The sequence below is a fragment of the Sus scrofa genome, chromosome 15 (genome assembly GCF_000003025.6).
Source record: "Sus scrofa isolate TJ Tabasco breed Duroc chromosome 15, Sscrofa11.1, whole genome shotgun sequence".
In the NCBI taxonomy this organism is placed as follows: domain Eukaryota; kingdom Metazoa; phylum Chordata; class Mammalia; order Artiodactyla; family Suidae; genus Sus; species Sus scrofa.
Window position 1 is genome coordinate 37,878,600 of NC_010457.5, and position 21,877 is coordinate 37,900,476.

The 21,877-nt window shown below is 49.6% G+C and overlaps 1 protein-coding gene across 1 annotated transcript; it reads right to left on the reverse strand.

Annotated features, from left to right (window-relative positions):
• On the reverse strand, positions 1,807–20,138 carry XKR5 (XK related 5). The gene is made up of 7 exons (XM_003133316.6): positions 20,016–20,138; positions 17,434–17,614; positions 9,820–10,004; positions 8,842–9,051; positions 6,832–7,001; positions 5,588–5,699; positions 1,807–3,260 (listed from the first exon to the last, which is right to left on the reverse strand). Exons 1-7 carry the CDS (start codon positions 20,071–20,073, stop codon positions 2,143–2,145), a joined length of 2,034 nt encoding a protein of 677 aa, XP_003133364.3. The 5' UTR covers positions 20,074–20,138; the 3' UTR covers positions 1,807–2,142.

Below are 21,877 nucleotides of genomic sequence, written 5' to 3' on the forward strand. Positions count from 1 at the left end.
TACTGTGCTGGGCTGTGGAACTACCCTAGTTAGAATTTACAACCCTTAATTAGTCTTGGTGCAAGGGTCATTCAAGTTCAGGAAGAGATCACCAGAGGGCAGGGAACCTGGGGCAGGAGCAAGGCCAGGGAATGTCTGAGCTGAGTCTAGGAGGAGGATGAAGGGAGGTGTTGGGGGGAGTAGGGGTCTGTTAGGAATCAAGGAGGAGGCCCAGGTTCCTGGTTGGGGGAGGGGCTGGGTGGAGGAACTGATAGACTATGAAAACACAGTGAGAGGAGTTCCTGTTGTGGGCACAATGGGATCCATCCATGGCATCTCTAGAGCCCTGGGACGCAGCTTTGATCCCTCACTTGGCACAGTGGGTTAAGGATCTGGCATTGCTGCAGCTTCGGCTTAGGTCACAACTACAGCTTGGATCTAATCTCTGGCCCGGAAACTTCAAAATGCCTCGGGGGCGGCCAAAACAGAAAAAAAAACAGCGAGAGTAACTGCCTGTGACTTTCTGTTCTGTTATTTAACTCTCTACCTTACATTGCCCTGTAAACAGGCTATAACAGAAGTTCCTGGCCCCTCTTTTGCCATCTTGGATTGGCTTCTGTGCTTGGCAACAGGCACGCTGATAGTCTGAGATCTTACTGCAGAAAATGTCTGCCCTCGCTCTTAACATGTGTGAGCTGAGCTGTTTTTCTCTAGGGCTCAAATGCTGTCCTGAAACCCAGAGGTGTTTGGAAAAAGGTAAAAAGCACCACCACCAAGCAGCCCTCCAGACTGTCTTTCGCTTTAACTGTTTATGATTGGACTTCTTCAAGCACTATGGATGAAGGCTCGAAAATGACAGAAATATCTATCTACAGAGACCACATTTAAGGTGAAGAGTTAGAAATAAAGAGCAAGGGGAAGGGACGTTAATTGTCTTCTTGGAGAAGCTTAAATCATGGACAGTCTCTCCCATTGAGCAGAGGAGGGAGACAAGTTTGGAGATAAAAGAACTAGGGTCTAAAGTCAGTAGTGAAGAGGGTCTAAAGTCAGATAACCATTGGCTGGGCAGCCTGTGGTTAGACTGGGGATTTAACAGAACAATATCATGTGGAGTTCCCATTGTGGCAATGGGAAATGAATCCGACTAGCATCCATGAAGATGCAGGTTCAATCCCTGGCCTCTCTCAGTGGGTTAAGAATCTGGCATTGTGGTGAGTTATGGTGTATGTCACAGATGCAGCTTGGATCCAGTGTTGCTGTGGCTGTGGTGTAGGCTGGCAGCTACAGCTCTCATTTGACCCCTAGCCTGGGTGCGGCCATTACAAAAAGAAAAAAGAAAAAAAAGGAAAAAAAAAAAAAAGAAAAATATAATGTAAGTTCTGCCAAAGAGATAAGGGAACCTCAGAATGACACATGCATTTTTGGTTAGGTTGATGATTATAAGCACACATTTCTCATCCACTTCCAAAAAGGGCTTGCATTATCTTGCCAGATTTCAAAAAATAATGCAATTAAAACACTATTTTTTTTCCTTTTTACAGCTGCACCTGCATCATATGGAAGTTACTGGGCCAGACAGAGGTCTAATTGGAGCTGCAGCTGCAGGCCTATGCCACAGCAGGTCTGAGCCACATCTGTGCTCTACGCTGCAGCTTGCAGCAACACCCAATCTTTAACCCACTGAGCAAGGCCAGGGATGGAACCTGCATCTTCATAGATACTATGTTGGGTTCTTAACTTGCTGAGTCACAACAAGAACTCCAAAATACATTTTTGAAAGGAGATATTAATAATCAGTGTCAGGAGAAGCTAGCCGTCACAAGAATCCAGGACAAAATAGGACTTTTATTTACTTTTGAGTTTCCTAAAAACCACAGGGAGAGGAAAAAAAAAAAACCTGGTTTGTAAACAGAAGCAGTCAGTTTTGGTTGGAAGTCTTAACTGCACTTCCCACCCTATATTGGAGAATGACTCCTATGCATATGTATGGCACACAGTGTTTGCAGGGGAGTCTAGAAATAACATAATCTGGTTCCCTCATTTTTCAGCTGTGCAGATAGAGGTCAGCAGGGGGTGCAGTTGTCAGAAGTGGGATTTCTCCTATCCTGACATCAATGACCAGCTTGGTGCTCTGCCTGGTGGTTTTATTCCACATGACCGTGGTCAGATGAAGAAGCTTGTCTCGGTCTTCAGCCTTTCCCGCCAGCTGCAGTCCCTGCGGGTGGACTCCGACTTGGGGGTGGATGTGAGGCATGGCTCGTCGGCTGGCCTCAGGCTCACCTTCGGCAGTGATGTCCGTGTGCCAGCAGTGGGAGGATGGCCCCGGTCCCCCATGGACCCCTGCTGCTCTGCAGGCTGTGAGCCACCCAGGGCTCGGCCACTGGGGTAGAAGCTTCTACCTGGGCCAGGGCCTAAGATGGGGCTGATGTTGGCCATGGTGACGGGAAAGGGCTTAGTGGCCGGCAGAGGGGAGGGAGGCTGGGCGGGGCGGCCCTTTCCCAATGTGCTCCCAGAGTGGGACTTGTGCAGAGGTCCCTCTCTGCCTTCTTCGTTTGAGGAAGTGGCCCCTTCAGCAGTGGCACTGAAGTACAGAGTGGAGCCCTCTGATGTTCCCCCTCCACCCCTCCTCTGCACCCCAGAAGCATCCCTGGCTCCTCCCTCAGGGTTGCCCTCCTGCCATGTAGCTGATGCCTTCTGGGCAGGAGCTTTGTCAGGATTATCGCTGGTAAAAGAGTTGTAACTTGAGGTTTCCAATGGGTCAGCCTCTGCTTTGGGGACAACATGAAACTCAGAGCCTTTCTCTAAGGTTAGGGTGTCCTGGGGTGACAATGGGTGCTCTTGCTGGGAAAACGGGGGCTTCCCCTGCTGGTTGCAGTGCTGGTTCAATCCCCATGCAGGGGAACCAAAGCTGCCAGGGTTGCCTTCTCCCAAGACTGCCTGGATCTTAGACACATTTCCCGTTTTTAGGGCAAGCTTCAACAAGAGCCAGTGGTGGTGACTGAAGAAAGAGTCCTCCCTGGCCATCTGGCTTTCCTGCTCAGCCTCTGGGAGACCCCACTGTGGGCTGGGGGGCTTCCCCAGACTTGTCATCTCATAACTTTCTTCTGGAAACATGCCCAAGCTCTCTGGCCTCCTCCCAGCTGGACCCTGGGCCCTTGGAGAAGGGTCTCCTACCACTTTATCACCCCCTGCAATGCTGCTGGATTTCTTCACAAAGCCCTGCCAGATGTCTGCAGATTTAGGATGTAGCAGGCTGTAGTAAATGACCAGTGAGATACTGCCTGAAAAATAAGAAAAAGAGCCCAAAGTTATGGTCTTTGAAGTCCTGTGTCCTCCTTGTGGTTTGCAGAATTCCAGGTTCTGGAATTTTGAGTAGAGGAATGTAATCTGGGATTCAAAATGGGACTCTTGTTGGAGCATCAGAACTGGATTATCTGGGGGGAATTTTTTTTTTTTTTTTTTGGTCCTTTTAGAGCCACACCCATAGCATATGGAAGTTTCCAGGCTAGGGGTCTAATCAGAGCTGCAGCTGCTGGCCTACACCACAGCTATAGCAACTTGGGATCTGAGCCATGACCTACACCACAGCTCATGGCAATGCTGGATCCTTAACCCACTGAGTGATGCCAGGGATCGAACCTGCATCTTCATGGATACTAGCCAAGTTAGTTACTGTTGAGCTGCAGCGGGAATTTCTGGGGGGAATTTAAGTAAGTTCTAGCTCCATAAGCTGAAAATGTTTCTAAACTTGAAAACTTAAGAACAAAGTTTAAATCCTTTGGAGTCTAGGCCTTCTTCTTTGAAGGAAGTTCCAACTGAGTATTCTAGATGTATGTGTGTGTGCACGCGTGTGTGTGTGTGTGTGTGTGACACAGAGAGATTTGGTAGAAACACTCATCTTACTTGCAGAAAACTGGGTCAAATACTCAGAATTCAACCATCCACAAAACAGTTGATGGATTCCAAAGTGAGGGGAGGTAGGGGTAAGGAACCATTTCAAAAACAAGACCCAAGCAGAGGTTAAACATACCCTTCAAAACCCCCATATCAAGGAATTTCCATGAGCAGCAACAATACTTCCTTTGTGCATAAACATCTTAATCACATTGTTGTCAGGTTAGTTTATTTTGATCAGAAGTGTTGACTACGGCAATAATTTATTTAACAGAGCGTTCCAGTAATCCTCCCACGTTATTTCCAGTTTCCTGTTGTACTGGACCAAGTGCCTGCTTTCAGGGCGCTCATTATAAACAGCGTGAACCCTGACATAGGCGGGGGACGTTGGAGGGGCCAGGAAGTCACAGGCACAGGGCTGGAAGGGACCTAGCAGACATCCCCTCATCCTCCCAGAGTGTCTTCAGGGGTGTGGAGACAATTCCTATGGATGTGACCAAGTGTTGTCTCCACAGGGGCCCCAGCTGGGGCCATTAATGCACACTGTTCTGAGTTCTCATGGTCAGCATGAAGGAGGGACTGTCACCCTTCTTTTACCATGAGCCACCTGGGCTGTGGCTCCTGATCTCAGGTAGGGAGTGGAGCTTGCTGCCCAGGTAGCTCGTGATGCTCAAATACTTGTTTTAAGACCGTGTGTCTATACCCACTCCATCCCTGGAACCATCTCTTCTCCCCACATGATGGCAACACCAGGGCACTTCCTCTCCCTGGTCAGGGCTGCCCACCAAGGCCAGTCCAGCCCCTGGCTGCTGACCAGTAAAAGGACCTTAGTGCTGACTCCCAGCCCTCTGCGAGAGGGGCCAGGGCTGTCCCGTGGTGCCCCCACTTCCAGGCACCTCCTCCAGGATGTGGGCGACAGAGGGCAGGCTTTGGAGCAAGGGCAGGAGCCCTGAATTGTTGCAAACAGGAGGGGAACCTCTGCACTGGACTGTGTTTTAGAAGCACAAGGACCAGCGTGAGGTATCTGGGCGGCTGTCCTGGAGGTTCTAGTAGAGGCCTGCAGACCCAGATGCTGCTGAGCCTGTGTGAGCTGGGCAGGAGAGCCAGTTGTCAGCTCTGGTGAGGAGCTCACACTGAGCTGTTGAGCCAGGTTAACATGGCAGCAGGCACAGCATGGACCCTGGAGTCACTCACTCGTCATGGAACATAACTGAATATCTAAAACCGCCAGGTCCTGTGCTAGACCCCTGACTAAAGTGGCTGTGAATCCTGTCTCTGCCTTGGGCCCTGTGCTGTCACTTAACTTCCCCTGTGTCTCACTCTAGGTTGGGGACATTCGGCCCCCTCTCAGGGGTTCTTGTCGACATACAGCACGTGTGTGGGGTCAGGAAGATCCTGCTCTTCCTGCTCCCCACTGCACCACAGCCTAGATGCTGCAGTGGGAAAGGAGGGGGAGGTCGTGTTCTTGACCCCAGCCTTAGCCCTGCCCATCTTGTCCCCTGTCTTGACCCTGCCCATCAGGCAGTCCTTGCTTTACCTGCCAAGCAAGGCGGGCGAAGGCTGACTGTCTCAGGTCACCTACAGTGTAGGGGGCTCCCTGAGTGTTCCCAGCCAAGTGCTTCTGAGCAGGGTTTCCTATCTTGGAGTGAGTTCGTTGTAAAGAAGCAAGTTGGGATTGGGTGGGGAGGGACTGGGAAGGCAAATCAGGTCTTACCGATCAGAAATCCGGTCAAGACCCCGGCTGCGGTCCACATGCTAGTCCATGACACCCCCTGGAGAAAGTCTGTGGCCAGCAGCACGAGGATCATGTTCTCAAGAAGCATAATCTGTGAGATAAAAGAATCACCAGCCCTGATGAGGGTCACGTGGTCCCACCTCCCCATGCTTTAGGCTTTGGGCAACTGTGTTTCAAGGGCTCAGCAGGCATTATTTCTGTCCTAATGCCACTGCCCATCAGCCCCAAGTCAGCAGAACTTGGAGGTGTTCTCTCTCTATTCCTTAAATTGGCTTATGGAAGTTCCCAGGCTAGGAAACTAAAACCAGGAGGTGACCACGCCACCCACCTGCTCCTGGAAGGAGCTGCGTCTCAGGGGTCTTCTGTTTGCCTGGAGTCCATCCTGGACGCCTGTGCCCTGAAAGCTGCTTCAACTTCTAGTATTAGGAGTGGCCACTATTTGTTGGTTATTTCATCCCAAGTTGTTTACGATTTTATTTAATCTTCACAGAGACCCTGAAAAGTAGGTAACAATGTGACATCATTGTCACATGGACAGATAGGTGGGAGGCCATGTCCCCATGTGCTGATGAAAAAGTAGGTCCAGAGAGTTTAAATTCTGGGCCACATCATTTGGTGACAGTTAGTGGCAGAGCCAGGGTCCCACATAAGCCTGTCTGATTCCAGAACCCACGCTCTGAAGCCTGCAGCTAATCCTCTCTCCTTTGCTGTTTATGATGCAGCTCAACCTCCCCCTTCTCGTCATATGTCCCTGGTCATCCCAGCAGGAAGCCATGCTCCTGTGAGATTCAGACGCTTTTTCTCTGGTTATTTGGGTACAACCTTATCCCCTCTGCCGGACTAGAAGCAGCCTGCAGATAGGCATTATGTCAGCTTTGTGTTTCTCACACTCTGTAGGACCATGGCTGTCACTCAATAATTGACATCGTGTATATGACCTAGAAAAGAACTATGATTATATTTATCAGATGGGCCGACGTAGAGAGTGACTGAAAAGCATTGCCAAATGTGCCCCAACACTATGGTAACCACGTCGGAGGAAATGGACATCAGGCTACTATTTTCAGAGCCCACTGTCTCTGTTCAAGACTATAATTCCTTTTAGAATTTTTCCTCAAACTAAACCATTCCTTCTTGATAGACACTCAAGCACAAGTGCATAGGTGCACACACTATGTAGACAGTGGGAGGTGGGATTAAAGAAAACTGCCATCAGCACTTGCCGTATAGAAGGTGGCCATCCTGGTTCTGGAAGGGCTGTCCCAGAAGTTGAGGTAGCAGAGGATGTACACGGCCCCCACGAGCAGGTTGAACAGCCTCCAGTGGCAGGTGCTGTCCACAATGTCACTCTGCTGAGCCACGAGCCAGAACGTCATCACCAGCCAGTGGGCACCTGGAGAGAGTAGCCTGGGAAGTCAGGCTCCACAGCGGGGCACTAGCTGAGGTGGGGGGCAAGGATGTGGGAATCAGGGCCTAAAACCCTTCTCTTGCTTCTGATTGCAACCAAGAGGCCAAGTGAAAACCCAGAAGAGATTCAAGGGACACAGAAAACCAACACTTTCTACTTTTTTTTTTCTTTTTTGGCCACCCTGCGGCATATGGAGTTCCACATATTAGATCTGGGCCATGGTTGTGACCTACACGGCAGCTGTGCCAACGTTGGATCCTTAACCAACTGTGCCGGGCTGGGGATCAAATCTGCATCTTAGCACTGCAGAGATGTCACCGACCCCACTGCACCACAGTGGGAACTCCAACACTTTCTACTTTTGCTCCAACACTTACTTCTCTTATTTCATCCTCATAAAGGGTAGCCCACCTAATTTGGGGATGTGAAAACAAAGGCTAGCTTCCATAACACTTACCACATATTATGTACTTATGTCCTTTTAATTCAAGAAAGTGTTTCAGGAGGCAGTTATAATACTGCCTGCCCACTAATCACTACTCTTAAGAGCTAAAAACCTCCATATCCAAAGGAAAGATCTTTATGTGGTCCAGCTACAATATTTGTTCCTATATTTTAAGAGTAATAATATCATACTGGAGTTGGAACTAAATTTTTTTTTAAATGAACTCTAAGAAGTTAATCATGAAAGTTAAGGATCTGGTGTTGCCACTGCTGGGGCTTAGGTCACTGATGTTGTGCAGGTTCAATCCTTGGCCAGGGAACTTCCATATGCAGCAGCCAAGAAATAAATAAATAAATAGCTAAAATCTCTTTAGGAACGCAATTTCTTTCAAACATTTCTCCTTTCTGCCAGTAAGTGTGTTAATTCTTGCTCCAGGCTCAAGTCTAAACATCTCTCAGCACCTCTGGTTCTCTGTAAACAAGGGTTCCTTCTGGTAGGGCTATTTCCTGATGACCAGAAGAGATTCCGGATATGCAGGCCCCTCTAGGCCTCCTGTATTTCATGCAGGTTCCCTGTCACCACTGGTCAAATCTGGTGTAGCTAGACTGAGGTCTGACGAAGGGTTTGGGCTCAGTGGTGATGTCCTGTTTGAAGCAGAGAAAATGGCCAAGATTCAGCATTTGAATAAAATGGAGGGCTTTTGGAAGCCGTGAGCAAGGGCCCAGCATGCACCATATATTTCTGTATTGGGTCTGAGCACGTGGGACCCTGTGCCTACCTCCTGAGTGACAGTTTTACTAAGGAGGTCAAATAATACAGAACATGGAGCCCTCATGGCTGACGCTGTGCTCTGGTCTTGGCCCATATTTGAGGGCTGGGCCAGCTTAGGCTACAGGAGCCCATCCCCAAAGACAGCCTCCATACATCCTGCCCTCCGTGGATGCTCTTGGGTTTGAGTCCATTCCTCCACATTCTCGAAGCTGGACTGGCCAAGACTGCTCTGCCAGGCAGAGTAGAGCAGAAGATATGCTCAGCCAGTTCTGGATCCGTTTTAAGAGGACTGGCAGGTTCTACCTCTTTTCTCTAGGAATTCGCAGCTGCCATGTCCAAATCCACATGACTTGGCTGAGGAGAAAGGGTGGAAGAGCCCTGGGGTCCAGATGTATGGAGGTCAACCCAGAGGGGCCTCCCTATGAATCCAGACACCTGCCTGCCAACCGACTGCAATGGCGGGATGCCCCTGCAGACAGGATTCCCCCCAACAGAGCCCAGTCAGCCCTCAGAACCGGGGTTGTTGATCGTAAGTGGTTCTTTTTAGGCATCAGTTTCTGGGGTGGCTTGTTATGCAGCAACAAATGTTCAGAACTAAGTTCAGCTTACCTCCAACAACCAAAACCCAGACGTGGTAAGCTTTGAAGAATAGCGCCAGGCTCAGGACGCGGGCTCCCACCATGCCCATCCTCCAGAGCTGCTGGCAGCTGAGGGCCGTCCAGGGTGCAGCCAGGTGACCCAGCTTTAGGGAGCCCATGAAACAAGCATAGCACACCAGGGCCCAGGACAGTGCGGACCAGGAGCACAGGGCACTCACACCTGCAAAGGAAGGGGACAACACCAGCATTTACAGGACATCTGACCCCTTCACAAGACCTGACCTGGCAGAGGGCACCATCACTGCTGTGCAATCATGCACATCTAGCTCTGTTAGGAGAAGAGAGGTGGAGCGCGAGAGGTTTCCTCCTCATAATGCAGAGGAGCTAGGCTCTGGGTGTCTGCCCTTTAAGTGTCCGAATCACTGCTCCTTGAGCCCTCTGGTTTATGATGAGGCAGATCCTAAAGGTTCCCAGCATGGTATTCCATCCCAAGCATGCTTTGCTGCTCAACCCACATAAAGGAAGTTTAATCGGAGAAGTAAAACCAGAACATCTAACAATGTCAGACCTGAGGAGAGCCTGTGCCCTGAGAGAGTGCCAGCTGGACACACACACGTTTGCTGGGGACCTGAGTTCTGTTTCCATGGCCCACAAGGGATGAGACTCTGGCTACACTGAGTTAATCCCGTGAAAGACAGACACCTGGGTCTCAAAAGATGCAGCTTGTGGGGCCTTCCCAAGGCACTTTCAAGGTCACCTGTCCCTCTGCAATTTCTGTCTCATGGACTGACCCCCTCTAAGGAAGCCAACGCTCGGCTCAAACAAAAGCCCATCTTAACCCTCGTCTTGTGTATCCCAGTGAGCTTGGGCTACCCTAATTCTCTCAAACAGGGGAAATCTTACATTTGGGGTTTTTGCTAAATAAGGCATTTATTTCTGCGCGCTGGAGAAGTTGGACACTCTGCAGGCAATGGGGCGTCTTTCTTACCTGGCACGACATCAGTGAAGTCCGAGGCGAGGAAGACATATGTTTGAAGCAACAGATGGGGCCCGACCTGGAGCAGGGCTTCCAAGAGGCGCAGAGCCGATAGGTCAGCCTCCTGCAGCAGCAGCTGGCCTGGGCATGTGGCCACCCCTGCCCGCCTCAGACCAGTGGTGGCGGTATCCCAGTGCCTGCAGAGCAAGGGTGCCAAGGCTCAGAACCACACTTTGGCAGCTTAAACGGGATCCCCTTTTCTGGCTTATCATTTAGAAATCGTAAAGATTATCCTATTTCATCTACACAGAGTTGTCCTTGAGCTCCGACGCTGGGCTGAAGATGGCACTTTTTTTTTTTTTTTTTTTTTTTTTTTTGTCTTTTTAGGGCTGCACCCACAGCATATGGAGGTTCCCAAGCTAGAGGTCAAATCAGAGCTACAGTTGCTGGCCTACACCACAGCCACAGAAACGCAGGATCCAAGCTGTGTTTGCCACCTACACCACAGCTCACAGCAATGCTGGATCCTTAACCCACTGATTGAGGACAGGGATCGAACCTGCTTCCTCATGGATACCAGTTGGGTTCATTACCACTGAGCCACAATGGGAACTCCAAGATGGCATTTCTGATCCCAGTGCTGCGGCAGGTCACCCTGCCCCACGAGGCCTGGTGAGCAGATCACCATCTGCCCACAGGTAGCAGCCTGGACCAGCCAGGTTTGCTGAGCCCTGCAAAGTTTGGAGCTAACTCTGAATCACCTTCCCCACCCCTGGGCCTCCCAGGATGGGAATGAATCCACTTTGGCTACACAGCAGGAAGGGGAGGACATTAGCATGGGGTCTGCAAGACAGGGCTGCCCCAGCCACAGGGACACACCAGCCCCTCCAGGCAGGGCCACCTTCCTCACATCCAGGAAAAGGAGTCAATGCAAGAGAAAGAAATTGGGAAATGTTCCTTCTTCATTCTATGCCCCCTAAACCCACCCGAGAAACCTTTCCTGAAACCCCTATCTTATGAAAGCCATCCAAGTTGCCACCTGCAGGGTCTGCATGAACCACTCCCCAAGCACACTCGGGCTGTGGGGCCTTTGGATTTTCACAGCCATTCCCCCTCCCCCGCCCATGAGCAGGAATAAGGTGACCTTGCACCTGCCTGCAGCAGGGGCAGGAGGGCCTGCCAGGTCCCCAGGGGACTTTGGACTTCTGTTCAAGGTAAGAAAAACTGAAAGTCACTTTCATTTACTAACTCCTGAATCAGCACTGGGTGCACCTTTCAAGTCCCCCGAAATGACTCCTCCCTCTGATCCGCAGCCAACACTTCTATGGCCAGAGCAGAAAGGGGTCCTCTTTGAAATGGCTTTATTCACGGTACTCAGGGCCCAGGAAAGATGCTTAAGAAAAATAGTTCTCCTTTTTCAGGATCTGGAATCCTGGAGTGAATAGATTTCTTACTGAGTCTTTGAAGCTGTGATCTCTGACCCAAACACACTGTTAAGAAAAAGCATATGAAGCCAAACACTGTAGCTGCCCTTTTGGCCTTGAATTCTCCATTCTGGGGACAAGCCAGTCCCCTTCCTTCCCTCCCAGCTGCCTCCGTTCACTCCACATGCATCCTTATTGGGCTGCTTCACCTGCTGGAGACTGCAGACAGGGCAGATGAATTGAAAGACCTTCTCCAGAAGCCAGGATTTGGTTGTAAGTTTTAAGTAGGAAGAAAAGTGTGTCGAGGAACTCCCTTTGTGCTCACCATGTTATGAACTTTACTAGTATCCATGAGGATGCGGGTTCCATCCCTGGCCTTGCTCAGTGGGTTAACGATCCGGCGTTGCCGTGAGCTGTGGTGTAGGTTGCAGACGCAGCTCGGATCCTGCGTTGCTGTGCCTCTGGCGTAGGCCGGTGGCTACAGCTCCGATTGGACCCCTAGCCTGGGGACCTCCATATGCCGAGGGAGCGGCCCAAGAAATAGCAACAACAACAACAACAACAACAAAAGACCAAAAAAAAAAAAAAAAAGGATCTGGCGTTGTCATGAGCAACGCGGCTCATGTCAGTTGCAGATGCGGCTCATATCTGATGATGCTGTGGCATAGCCTTAGTCTTAGGAATGATGTTTCTCAGCAAGTTCTAATCTTTGCTCGTGAAGAGCTCAAACAAAAAGCCAAACTTTGGAGTTCCCGTTGTGGCGCAGTGGTTAACGAATCCGACTAGGAACCATGAGGTTTCGGGTTCCGTCCCTGCCCTTGCTCAGTGGGTTAACGATCCGGCGTTGCAGTGAGCTGTGGTGTAGGTTGCAGACGCGGCTCGGATCCCGCGTTGCTGTGGCTCTGGTGTAGGCCGGTGGCTACAGCTCCGATTAGACCCCTAGCCTGGGAACCTCCATATGCCGCAGAAGCGGCCCAAAGAAATAGCAAAAAAAAAAGGCAAGGGAAAAAAAAAAAAAAAAAGCCATACTTATCCATCTCACCTAGAGCAGTCTAAAACAGGCCCACAAGATGATGAATAAGTGGTACTTCTCTCTGTCTTTTTGGTGATGTGAAAGCTGAGATAGTGAACAGTTGAGGTTTCTGCTATGGCTGTACTTTTGTTCAACTTTTTAAAACTGTGGTAAAATGCACATAACAGAAAAACCCACCATTTTGCTTGTACACTTCAGTGACATTAATAATTTAAATTTAATAATGTATTTAATAGATTATTAACAATTAGCAAAAATCCATAATATTGTGCAACCATCACCACCACCCTTCTCCATAACTCCTTCCTCTTGTAAAACTGACACTCTCTCCCCATTTCACAGTAACTCCCCCAGCCCCTGGCAACCACCATTCTGCCTCTAGGATTTTGGTTCCTCTAAGTAGCTCATGTAGGTGGACCATATAGCATTTGTCTTAGTGCATCATGTCCTCAAGATTCATCCATGTTGGAGCATATTACAGAACTTCATTCTTTTTTTCCATTTGAAATATAAACCACATTTTGCTTATCCACTTCATTTGTCAATGGACACTTGGGTTGCTTCAGGTTTTGGCTACTGTGAGCATTGCCACTATGAACATGGGTGTCCAAATAGCTCTTCAAGATCTTGTTTTCAACTGGTTTGGCTATGTACCCAGAAGTGGGAAAAACATAAAAAATAAAAACAATTAAAAAAATTTAAAAAGTGGAGTTTCTATCGTGGCACAGCAGTTAACGAACCTGACTAGTATCCATGAGGGTACGGGTTTGGTCATGGCCTTGCTCAGTGGGTTAAGGATCCGGTGTTGCCGTCAGCTGTGGTGTAGGTTGCAGACACAGGTCGGATCCTGCGTTGCTGTGGCTCTGGTGAAGGCTGGCAGCTGCAGCTCTGATTCATCCCCTAGCCTGAGAACCTCCCTATGCCGTGGGTGCGGCCCTAAAAAGACAAAAAAAAAAAAAAAAAAAAAGTGGAATTGCTGGATTATATGGTAATTCTATATATACCTATATTTAAGGAACCACCATGCTGCTTCCCATGGTAGCTATGCCATTTTACATTTCCATCAACAGGGCACAAGTGTTCCAAGTTCTCCACATCCTTGCCAATACCTGTCATTTTCAGTTTTTTGATAGTAGCCATTGGAATGGGTGTGAGGTGATATTTCGTTGTGGTTCTGATCTGCCTTTCCCTAATGGTTAGTGATGTCAAGCATCTTTTCCTGTGCTTATTGATAGGGCTATATTTTATTGATAGGGCTATATTTTACAAACTTTTAAATATTCAATCTACACCTATCTATGTTAAGCTTGCTTACCTGTCCTTAAAGCTCACCTCAACTTTTCTTTTAAGAACTTTTAGCTTCCACTAAAGAAAAATTTCTAAACATGGACTAAAGATGAGATGAGTTAGGTATTATTCTATCATCTCATGCTGAGTTTACAAATGGATTTATAGGCTTAAGTTTTTTTAAAAAAATGTTGGTAACATATGGCATTAAAGTGTAAATATATATATATATATATATATATATATATATATATAGGCTTTTTAGGGCTTTTTATGCCGAACCCCCAGCATATGGAGGTTCCCAGGCTAGGGGTCCAATTGGAACTATAGCTGCCAGCCTACACCACAGCCATAGCAATGCCAGATCCTAGCTGCGTCTGCAACCTACACCACAGCTCACAGCAATGCTGGATCCTTAACCCACTGAGTGAGGCCAGGGAATGAACCTGAAACCTCATGGCTCCTAGTTGGATTTGTTTCTGCTGTGCCACGATGGGAACTCCTGACTTGTTTAAACAAAGTCAGTTACTTTTTTTCTATTTTGTTTTTATATTTACACTTTAGGAGTTCCTGCCATGGGTGCAGCCCTAAAAAACAAAAACAAAGACAAAAACAAAACCCCAAAAACTACAGTCACTGATGTCAGGTTCTCTTGAACAGAATGAGAAATAACATTCATATAGTTTGTATTATTTGGAATTTAAAATGGAATTCATGTTTTAAGTCCTTGCATTTATTTTATGGCTCTACCCTGTGGCAATGTAAGTTCCCAGGCCAGGGACTGAATCCAAGCCACAGTTGTGGCAATATCAAATCCTTCAAACCACTGTGCCAGGTAGGGGGTAGAACAGGCACCTCTGCAGTGACCAGAGCCGCTGCAGTAGGATTCTTAATCTACTGCACCACAGAGGGAACTCCACCTTACACTTTTTATAAGTTACTTTACCTCATGAGGTTTGTGCTTTATTGGTTTTTCTGCTGTTAGTAGCCTCTACTGCATTCTGTTATGAAGTGACTTAAAGTGATCCTTTTGAAAATGCTATTTAGGATTGTGCAGATAGAATTGTTTTGGCTCCTCCTACAGGCGCTTCAGTTGCACTGCAGTTTGCTGAAAGGTTTCTTTGCTGGCCCTGATTGGGAATCTGTCTTGCAAAATACACTGTAGATTTGCTTAAAGACACCCCATCACCCAGTGTTTTCTTCATCAGAGCCCAACACTCTGATTGCAGGGTGAGGAACAGATTTCTTGTTTTCTACTTCAACCTTCAAAGCTTTCTTCCAAGGAAGTAGATTTCCATTTGTTTGTTTTAAATCACAGAAACATTACAAACCATGCAGCTTCTTTTTTTTTTTTTTCTTTTTTAAGGCCGCATCCTCAGCATAGGGAGGTTCCCAAGCTAGGGGTTGAATCAGAGCTGCAGCTGCCAGCCTACAACATAGCCACAGCAACTCGGGATCCGAGCCTCCTCTTCGACCTACACCACAGCTCATGGCAACGCCGGATCCTTAACCCAGTGAGTGAGACCAGGGATTGAACCCGAAACCTCATGGTTCTTAGATTTGTTTCCACTGAGCCACAACGGGAATTCTCATGTAGCTTCTTATGAATGTTATAAAACTCAGAGCCAAATTTGTGGTTCGTCTTGAGTAATTGTGAATTCTGCTGTTATCTTCTCTTCCACCCATTCCCTCCCGTTTCTTGACTTTTCTCACTTTTTTCTTTTCTTTTCATTTTTTTGTCTTTATAAGTTACACACACACACACACACACACACACACACTCACACACACATAGTCACCTTAATTTCCTTTGTAAAATAAGAAGATATATAGAAGATTTCCCGTCTTGGTGCAGAGGAAACAAATCCAACTAAGAACCATGAAGTTGCAGGTTTGATCCCTGGCCTTGCTCAGTGGGTTGAGGATCTGGCAAATGGCACTGACATGACTCTTCTTTTGAGCTATGAAATGTTTGCTTGGGGGAAAGTCAATTCTTTGTTTTCAACAGGTGGTCTGTCCTTGAGGTCACATACTTGATGACTGCAATGTACCAGGAGGTCCCTGGAGAGACCCAAGCCCTTATGGTTTTCTTACAGAGCTGGGGGAGAGAAGGGTCTGTGCATGAGGGCAGTGCCCATGTCAGGCTCCATTCCTTCCTGGGTCTGACGAAAAAGCCACCTCTGCTTTCTTTCCACTGGGCAGAGTCCTTTCCAGAAGAACCACACACTGGAACACAAAGGCCCAGGTTTAGGCCAAATTCCTGTGGCTGAAGATGATTTTGGCACCTTTAGAGATGCAGGATCCCAGCTCCGACCTGCATCTCTTCCTCCAACCTGAGCTTCATTCACCGCTCGGACTCAGCTGAGAAATCAGAAAACTCACTTCAGCTCCTCCAAGGAAAGCCCTGGGCACAGCTTGAAGGCAAAGACCACTGAGAATAGCCAGTGGAGAGGAGCAACAACTCTTTGGACAGCCTTCCTCCCCACCCTCGGCATCTCCTCTGGCCCATGTTCCTGAGCGCCAGGGCTTCCCACCTGACACCCCCACCCCAATTTTCTGCTTATTTATTTATTTATTTATTTATTTTTGCTTTTTAGGGCCGCACCAGAGGCATATGGGAGTTCCCATGCTAGGGGTTGAATCAGAACTGCAGCTGCCAGCCTACACCACAGCCACGGCAATGCCAGATCCCAGCCTTGCCTGCAACCTACACCACAGCTCATGGCAACAATGGAGGAGTTCCCGTTGTGGCGCAGTGGTTAACGAATCCGACTAGGAATCAGGAGGTTGCGGGTTCGGTCCCTGCCCTTGCTCAGTGGGTTAATGATCCGGCGTTGCCGTGAGCTATGGTGTAGGTTGCAGACGCGGCTCGGATCCTGCATTGCTGTGGCTCTGGTGTAGGCCAGTGGCTACAGCTCCGATTAGACCCCTAGCCTGGGAACCTCCATATGCCGTGGGAGTGGCCCAGGAAATAGCAAAAAAAAAAAAAAAAGACAAAAAAACCCCACAAAAAACAAAACAAACAAACAAACAAAAAAATGGACCCTCAACCTGCTGAGTGAGGCATTGAACCCACATCCTCATGGATACTAGTTGGGTTCATTACCACTGAGCCACAATGGGAACTCCCCAATTTTCTCTCTTTTTAAAATTCCTGGAAACTCTATGGGGATTAGGAGGCAGCTGAGAGCTGAAACCTCTCCCAACTCTCCAGGTATCCAGGTGTCCCTGGTGAAAGATGACATCTTCCTGCAGCAGGGGACCACAAGCGAGCTGCTGCCGAGCACTCAACCCATCCAAGCTGCCTTTTTATGGGAAACATCTGCCCCGTACCCAAAAGGTTTCTTTTTTGCAAAAAAAGCTTAACACAAATGTTAATGGGCTGCCTCCACTGCTGGGTCAAATCTGTGTCACCTTCCTGGAGTGAGGGAGTAGAGGTTCACACTGTCCAGCCCTAACAAAGTCACCTTCTTTGGCCGGAAAGGTTTGATCAACGAATTGAAAAGGAGAAAAATCTGCATGACTGAATCGATTTTCTATACAACAGAAATTATCACAACCTTGTAAATCAACTATACTTCAGTAACACTTGAAAAAAAAAAAGGAAACAAGAACAAACAGGATTTGGCCCAAATAAAGAAAAAGTTTTTGAAGGATTACAGCTCCTTTTGGAAGAAGCCCCTGTTGATGTTCAAGGAAGTGCAGGCTAGGTGAGGGGGTCAACAATAGAGCAAAAGTTCAAAAGTTCAAAGAGGTGGCTTCGAACATTCTCCCAGCCCTGCACTTTATGACCCCAAGGACTGAATACATATGTGCAGAAGAATCCTCCTATTACACACAGGAAATCATGCCTCAGAGGTGAAATGGGCTGCCCATTCTTACCGCTTCCACACGCCAAGCTGTAGCAGGTGCAGCACCAGCAAGCAGTGACCTTGATGTCCGTCTTCACAGAACCACAGATAGCTCAGGCCCTGGACCAAGAAGCCAGGCAGTAGCACAGAAAGGACCAGCCACCCCCACAGGAGCTGGCCTGTGGTGAAGTAGTAAACCACAGTGTAGAGGCCTGGGGACGAGAAAGCAAGGACCAGAGGTTAGCGGGCAGGTGGAGGAGCCTGGGGAGGCAGTCAGCACGGCGTCCCTGCAATCAGCAGGGTAGTCTGCTAGACCAGAGGTGAACAGGCAGAGCATGCAGGCAGGCTAGACAGCTGTGAGGTTGAATGAAAGTGCCAGAGCTTCCTAAAGGATCAGACACCATGGTCCCACAAAGGAACTGTTGGATGGCATAGGACAGCAGGCACAAAAAACACCTGGCACTTACACAAAAATGTTAAACCTCTCTAGGCACTGCTTCATTTCTTTCTTTCTTTCTTTCTTTTTTTCATGGCTGCACCCACAGCATATGGAAGTCCCCAGCTAGGGGTCAAATTAGAGCTACAGCTGTCGGTCTAAGCCACAGCCACAGCAATGCCAGATCTGAGCCCTATCTGCGACCTACTCCACGACTTGCAGCAAGCCTGGATCCTTTGACCCACCCATAGAGGCCAGAGATGGAACCTGCATCCTCATGAGTACTAATTGGGTTGGCTACCACTGATCCACAAGGAGAACTCCCATTTATTTCATTTTTGAGGACTGTAGGATAGGGTCTCACAGTGGAGAGTCTGACAAATCCAGTTTAGGATTTGCCCTCCCTGATGAACAACAATAGAAGTGGGTGCGTGCTTCAGTCCAGTACTAGTAGACTAGTAGGTGCTGGGGATTCACAGTAATTGTTTCTTTTTTTTTTTTTTTTTTTTTTTTTTTTTGCCATTTCTTGGGCGGCTTTCGCGGAACATGGAGGTTCTCAGGCTAGGGGTCTAATTGGAGCTGTAGCCCCCGCCTACGCCAGAGCCACAGCAACGCAGGATCCAAGTTGCATCTGCAACCTACACCACAGCTCACAGCAGCTTCAGATCCTTAACCCACTGCAAGGGCAGGGACCGAACCGGCAACCTCATGGTTCCTAGTCGGAGTCGTTAACCACTGCGCCACGACGGGAACTCCCACAGAAATTGTTTTAATGACTATTGCTTAGGTTTTCCAGTGTTAGAGTTTAACATGGATTTACGGGCACATAAAGCTGTGAACTGTAGCCCAAAGAAAGCACTGCTCCAGGTACAAGTAGGAACCCTGCTGGTCTGGACAGAGGAGCCAGGCTTGGGTAGCCTTTACTTGGTTCCCAGGCTGGGTCCGTTGCTCTAATCACCCAGGTAGACAATGCAAACCAGAGCCCCCAGGCACAGAAAGCCCCTGGGGGAGTCCCCGCATGCCCAGTCTGAGGAATGCTGAGGCCCGGGCCATTCCTGGCTGAGGGAGTGAAGGACCAGATTTCGAGGGACCACCTGGAGGGGGTGTTGAGCTCTGGGGGTCCTGAATTGTTTTAGCCCTGCTCAGTGGGGGCGCGGGATCCAAGGTCTTTGGAGCAGATTCACTCTGGTGCCTCCTCTCTGCGCCTCTGAAACCTCGTGGCGGGGGCACCCCTGGGGGACCCGCATTTCAAACAAGGGACCCCGCCAACACGGGGGTGGCAAGTCCCTCACAGAGGTGAAGTTTAAAGCCAGAGCCCGCTGGGGTCCCCAAGTGCGTGCGTGCAAGGGATGGGAGCAGAGACTTGGGGAGGGGGGTCTAGATGTTGGGGCCATATTAAATCTATCTGGTCACAACCCCCCTTCTCCCCCCCCCCCCATCTGCTGGGACTCCGCGGAGGAAGACGCGTCTACAGAGGCCGGAAGTGAACAGATGCTTCGGCTCCCGCACCGAAAGTGTTACAAGTTCAAACTGGAAAGGCGCTAAACTGCTTTGCCCGCTCGTTCCGCCTCGGCTGGCAGGACCGCGCTCCCTGCAGGACCAGGGTGTCCCCAGCTGGCCGCGGCCGGCCGCCTTCTAACTAGTCCTACAGACCTCCGCGGAAGCAGAGCCCCGTCCCTCCCCAACTTGGCCCCCTAGCGGCTCCCCCCCCCGCGAGGAGACCCCCAGGCAGGCCGGGGAATGGGAAGAGCCGGGCGCTAGGCCCGCATTCAGCGCCTCGGACACCTGCAGAACTCCGCTGAGTCCCGGGGGCCTTTTTGGAAGGAAGGAAGGGAGGGATACACATGCCCAGATTCCAGGAGAGGATCACGCACGGGGAGGATAGTGCATCTGCGGGGAGGGGGTCTCATTCCGGGCGAGGGCACCATGCATGCACTAGGCGGGGGGCGGGACATGCATCTTCAGGGGAATCACGCATCCACAGAAGGATCGTGTATTCGCGGGGATCCACTAAGGACTGGACGGGTGGAGTGCCCCGGGCGTGCATTGGCGCGCAGTGCCCGAGCAGGCTGCCGCCATGGCAGGGATTGTCTGTGGGTCCCCGGGCGTCGGGGTGGGTTGGGGTTTTGGAGGCGTGAGCATGGCAGGAACCCAGCCTCGGGCTGCCCAGCACTCACGCGCGCTCTGCTCGGCTGCCAGCAGCAGGGTGGAGAGGCCCAGGACCCCCGCGTGCATCCTCCGCGCCGGCCTGCGGCCCGCGCCTCCAGCCGCAGGTCTGCCTCCTGCGCCCCCGCCCCTTCCCCTCCCGCCGCCCAGAGTCGGGGAAGCTTCCGGCCGGAGACCAGTGCAGGATGCATTTCTGCTGAGCCTTTAGCCGCGACATGTCTAGTTCTGGTTTATCCCGAGTGGCTGGAGAAGAAGCGGGGTGGGGGTGGGGGGTTGAAATGTCTGGTTCTTAGGTGCAGAAAGTACAGATTAGACCTGGCCTCTTGAGGTGAACACATACGTTTTCTCTGCTGCTCCTCAACCTTACAACGGGCCCTGGTAAAGTACTACACGATAATATTATTATCTAGTATTGTAACCAAATGAACCTCGCTTAAAAACACACGCGCACACACACAGACACTTAAATTGAAAAAAACACTTAAATTGAAAAAAAAAAAATTAAAGAATCCATACCCCATTGCCTAAAGCCACATCAGTATATATATTTACAACTGTCTTGTTTCTCTGGGAATAAGCTGAAGAGCAAATTTTCAGCAAACCAACCTGAAATCCTGCTGTGTTCCTTAGTGATAAATTCCGCTGGAAGTGAGGCAGCTTCGAATCAGCTGAGGAAGGTCAGTGAGAGAAGTTTTCCTTTCTTCTGACTTTTATCTTGCTTTAAGGTCACATGGCCTTGTTAAGGCTTTCTTATCGAAGGAATGATACCCATCACCTTTTTTTCTCACCCTGTCTCCATGGACCCATATGTACGCAAACAAAAAAATAAATGAAAAAATGAAGAAACAAAGTAAATGACATGAAGGCTGATGGGGCTGTTTCCCACAGGAGGGAAGGACTCCAGAAACACAACGAGGCTCCTACCTGGGCTCAGAAGCCACGAACGGATGGACACTATTGCTCCGGCTCTTCGCTAAACCCCACAGCCCTGCTGCCCTCCTGGCATCTGGTCTCTGGACACTGCAGTGGGAACCTCCAGTGGGGACGTGTCCTGGAGCCTGGGTCCGCTCAGGGCTCTGGGAGGACGTCGTCTTCGTGCTCCCAGCCGGCAGGGGGCGCTTCGCCCCCAGGTGTCCTAGGAGAGCTCCTTGACCAGCAGGGTGCTGGGGGCTGGCTGTCTCTCTGTGCTTTCAGGACCTGCAGCCCTCCCTGGACACGGGGTGGATCTTTGGAATTTCCAGTGTTCCGTGCACATCCTTTTCAGAGTATCGGACCCTGGGAGCTGAAATGGACTTAGGACAAAGATGGAGTCTCTGGCAATGTCGTGGGGGATTACCAAGGACATCTAGTCCTAAACTCTTTGAGGTGCCTCAACAAACGGCTGTAGATGGAAACCACCTGGAGCCAGAGAGACAAGCATCTATGCCCTCCCAAACTATTACTTTGTCCCTAAACCTCTGATTTGAGCTAAGTGGATGCAAGAGTTCATTCCAAGATCGGAGTCTATATCTTAGCTGATTCCTGAATTATGCACCCAGCAGTCTCACTAAACAGGAACACAGCCTTGTTACCCCCACATAAGCTCATGGACTAAATCTCCAGGAAAATAAAATGCCCAGGAGTTCCCATTGTGGCTCAGCAGGTTGCTAACCCGACTAGTATCCATGAGAATGCAGGTTCAGTCCCTGGTTCTTCTAGAACACTCCTGGGGTTTCTGGGGCTGAAAGCAGTGTTCTTAGGACAAGCGGATGCTAGGGGACTTCATCTGGACAACCAGCTCCCTCCAAGCCCTCTCCGGTGGGAATCTCTTTGCCACCCAGCTTGTTGAATGGTGGCGCCATACAGCTGCCTCTGGAAGGGGTCACCCTGGGAG

Excerpts from the sequence above, each read along its gene's own strand:
- XKR5 (XM_003133316.6), bottom strand. The coding sequence starts at position 20,073 with ATGCACGCGGGGGTCCTGGGCCTCTCCACCCTGCTGCTGGCAGCCGAG. Across the intron at positions 9,052-9,819 it reads CTTCACTGATGTCGTGCCAG|GTGTGAGTGCCCTGTGCTCC; the intron begins GTAAGAAAGACG and ends CTTCCTTTGCAG. Across the intron at positions 5,700-6,831 it reads GGATGGCCACCTTCTATACG|ATTATGCTTCTTGAGAACAT; the intron begins GCAAGTGCTGAT and ends TTTATCTCACAG.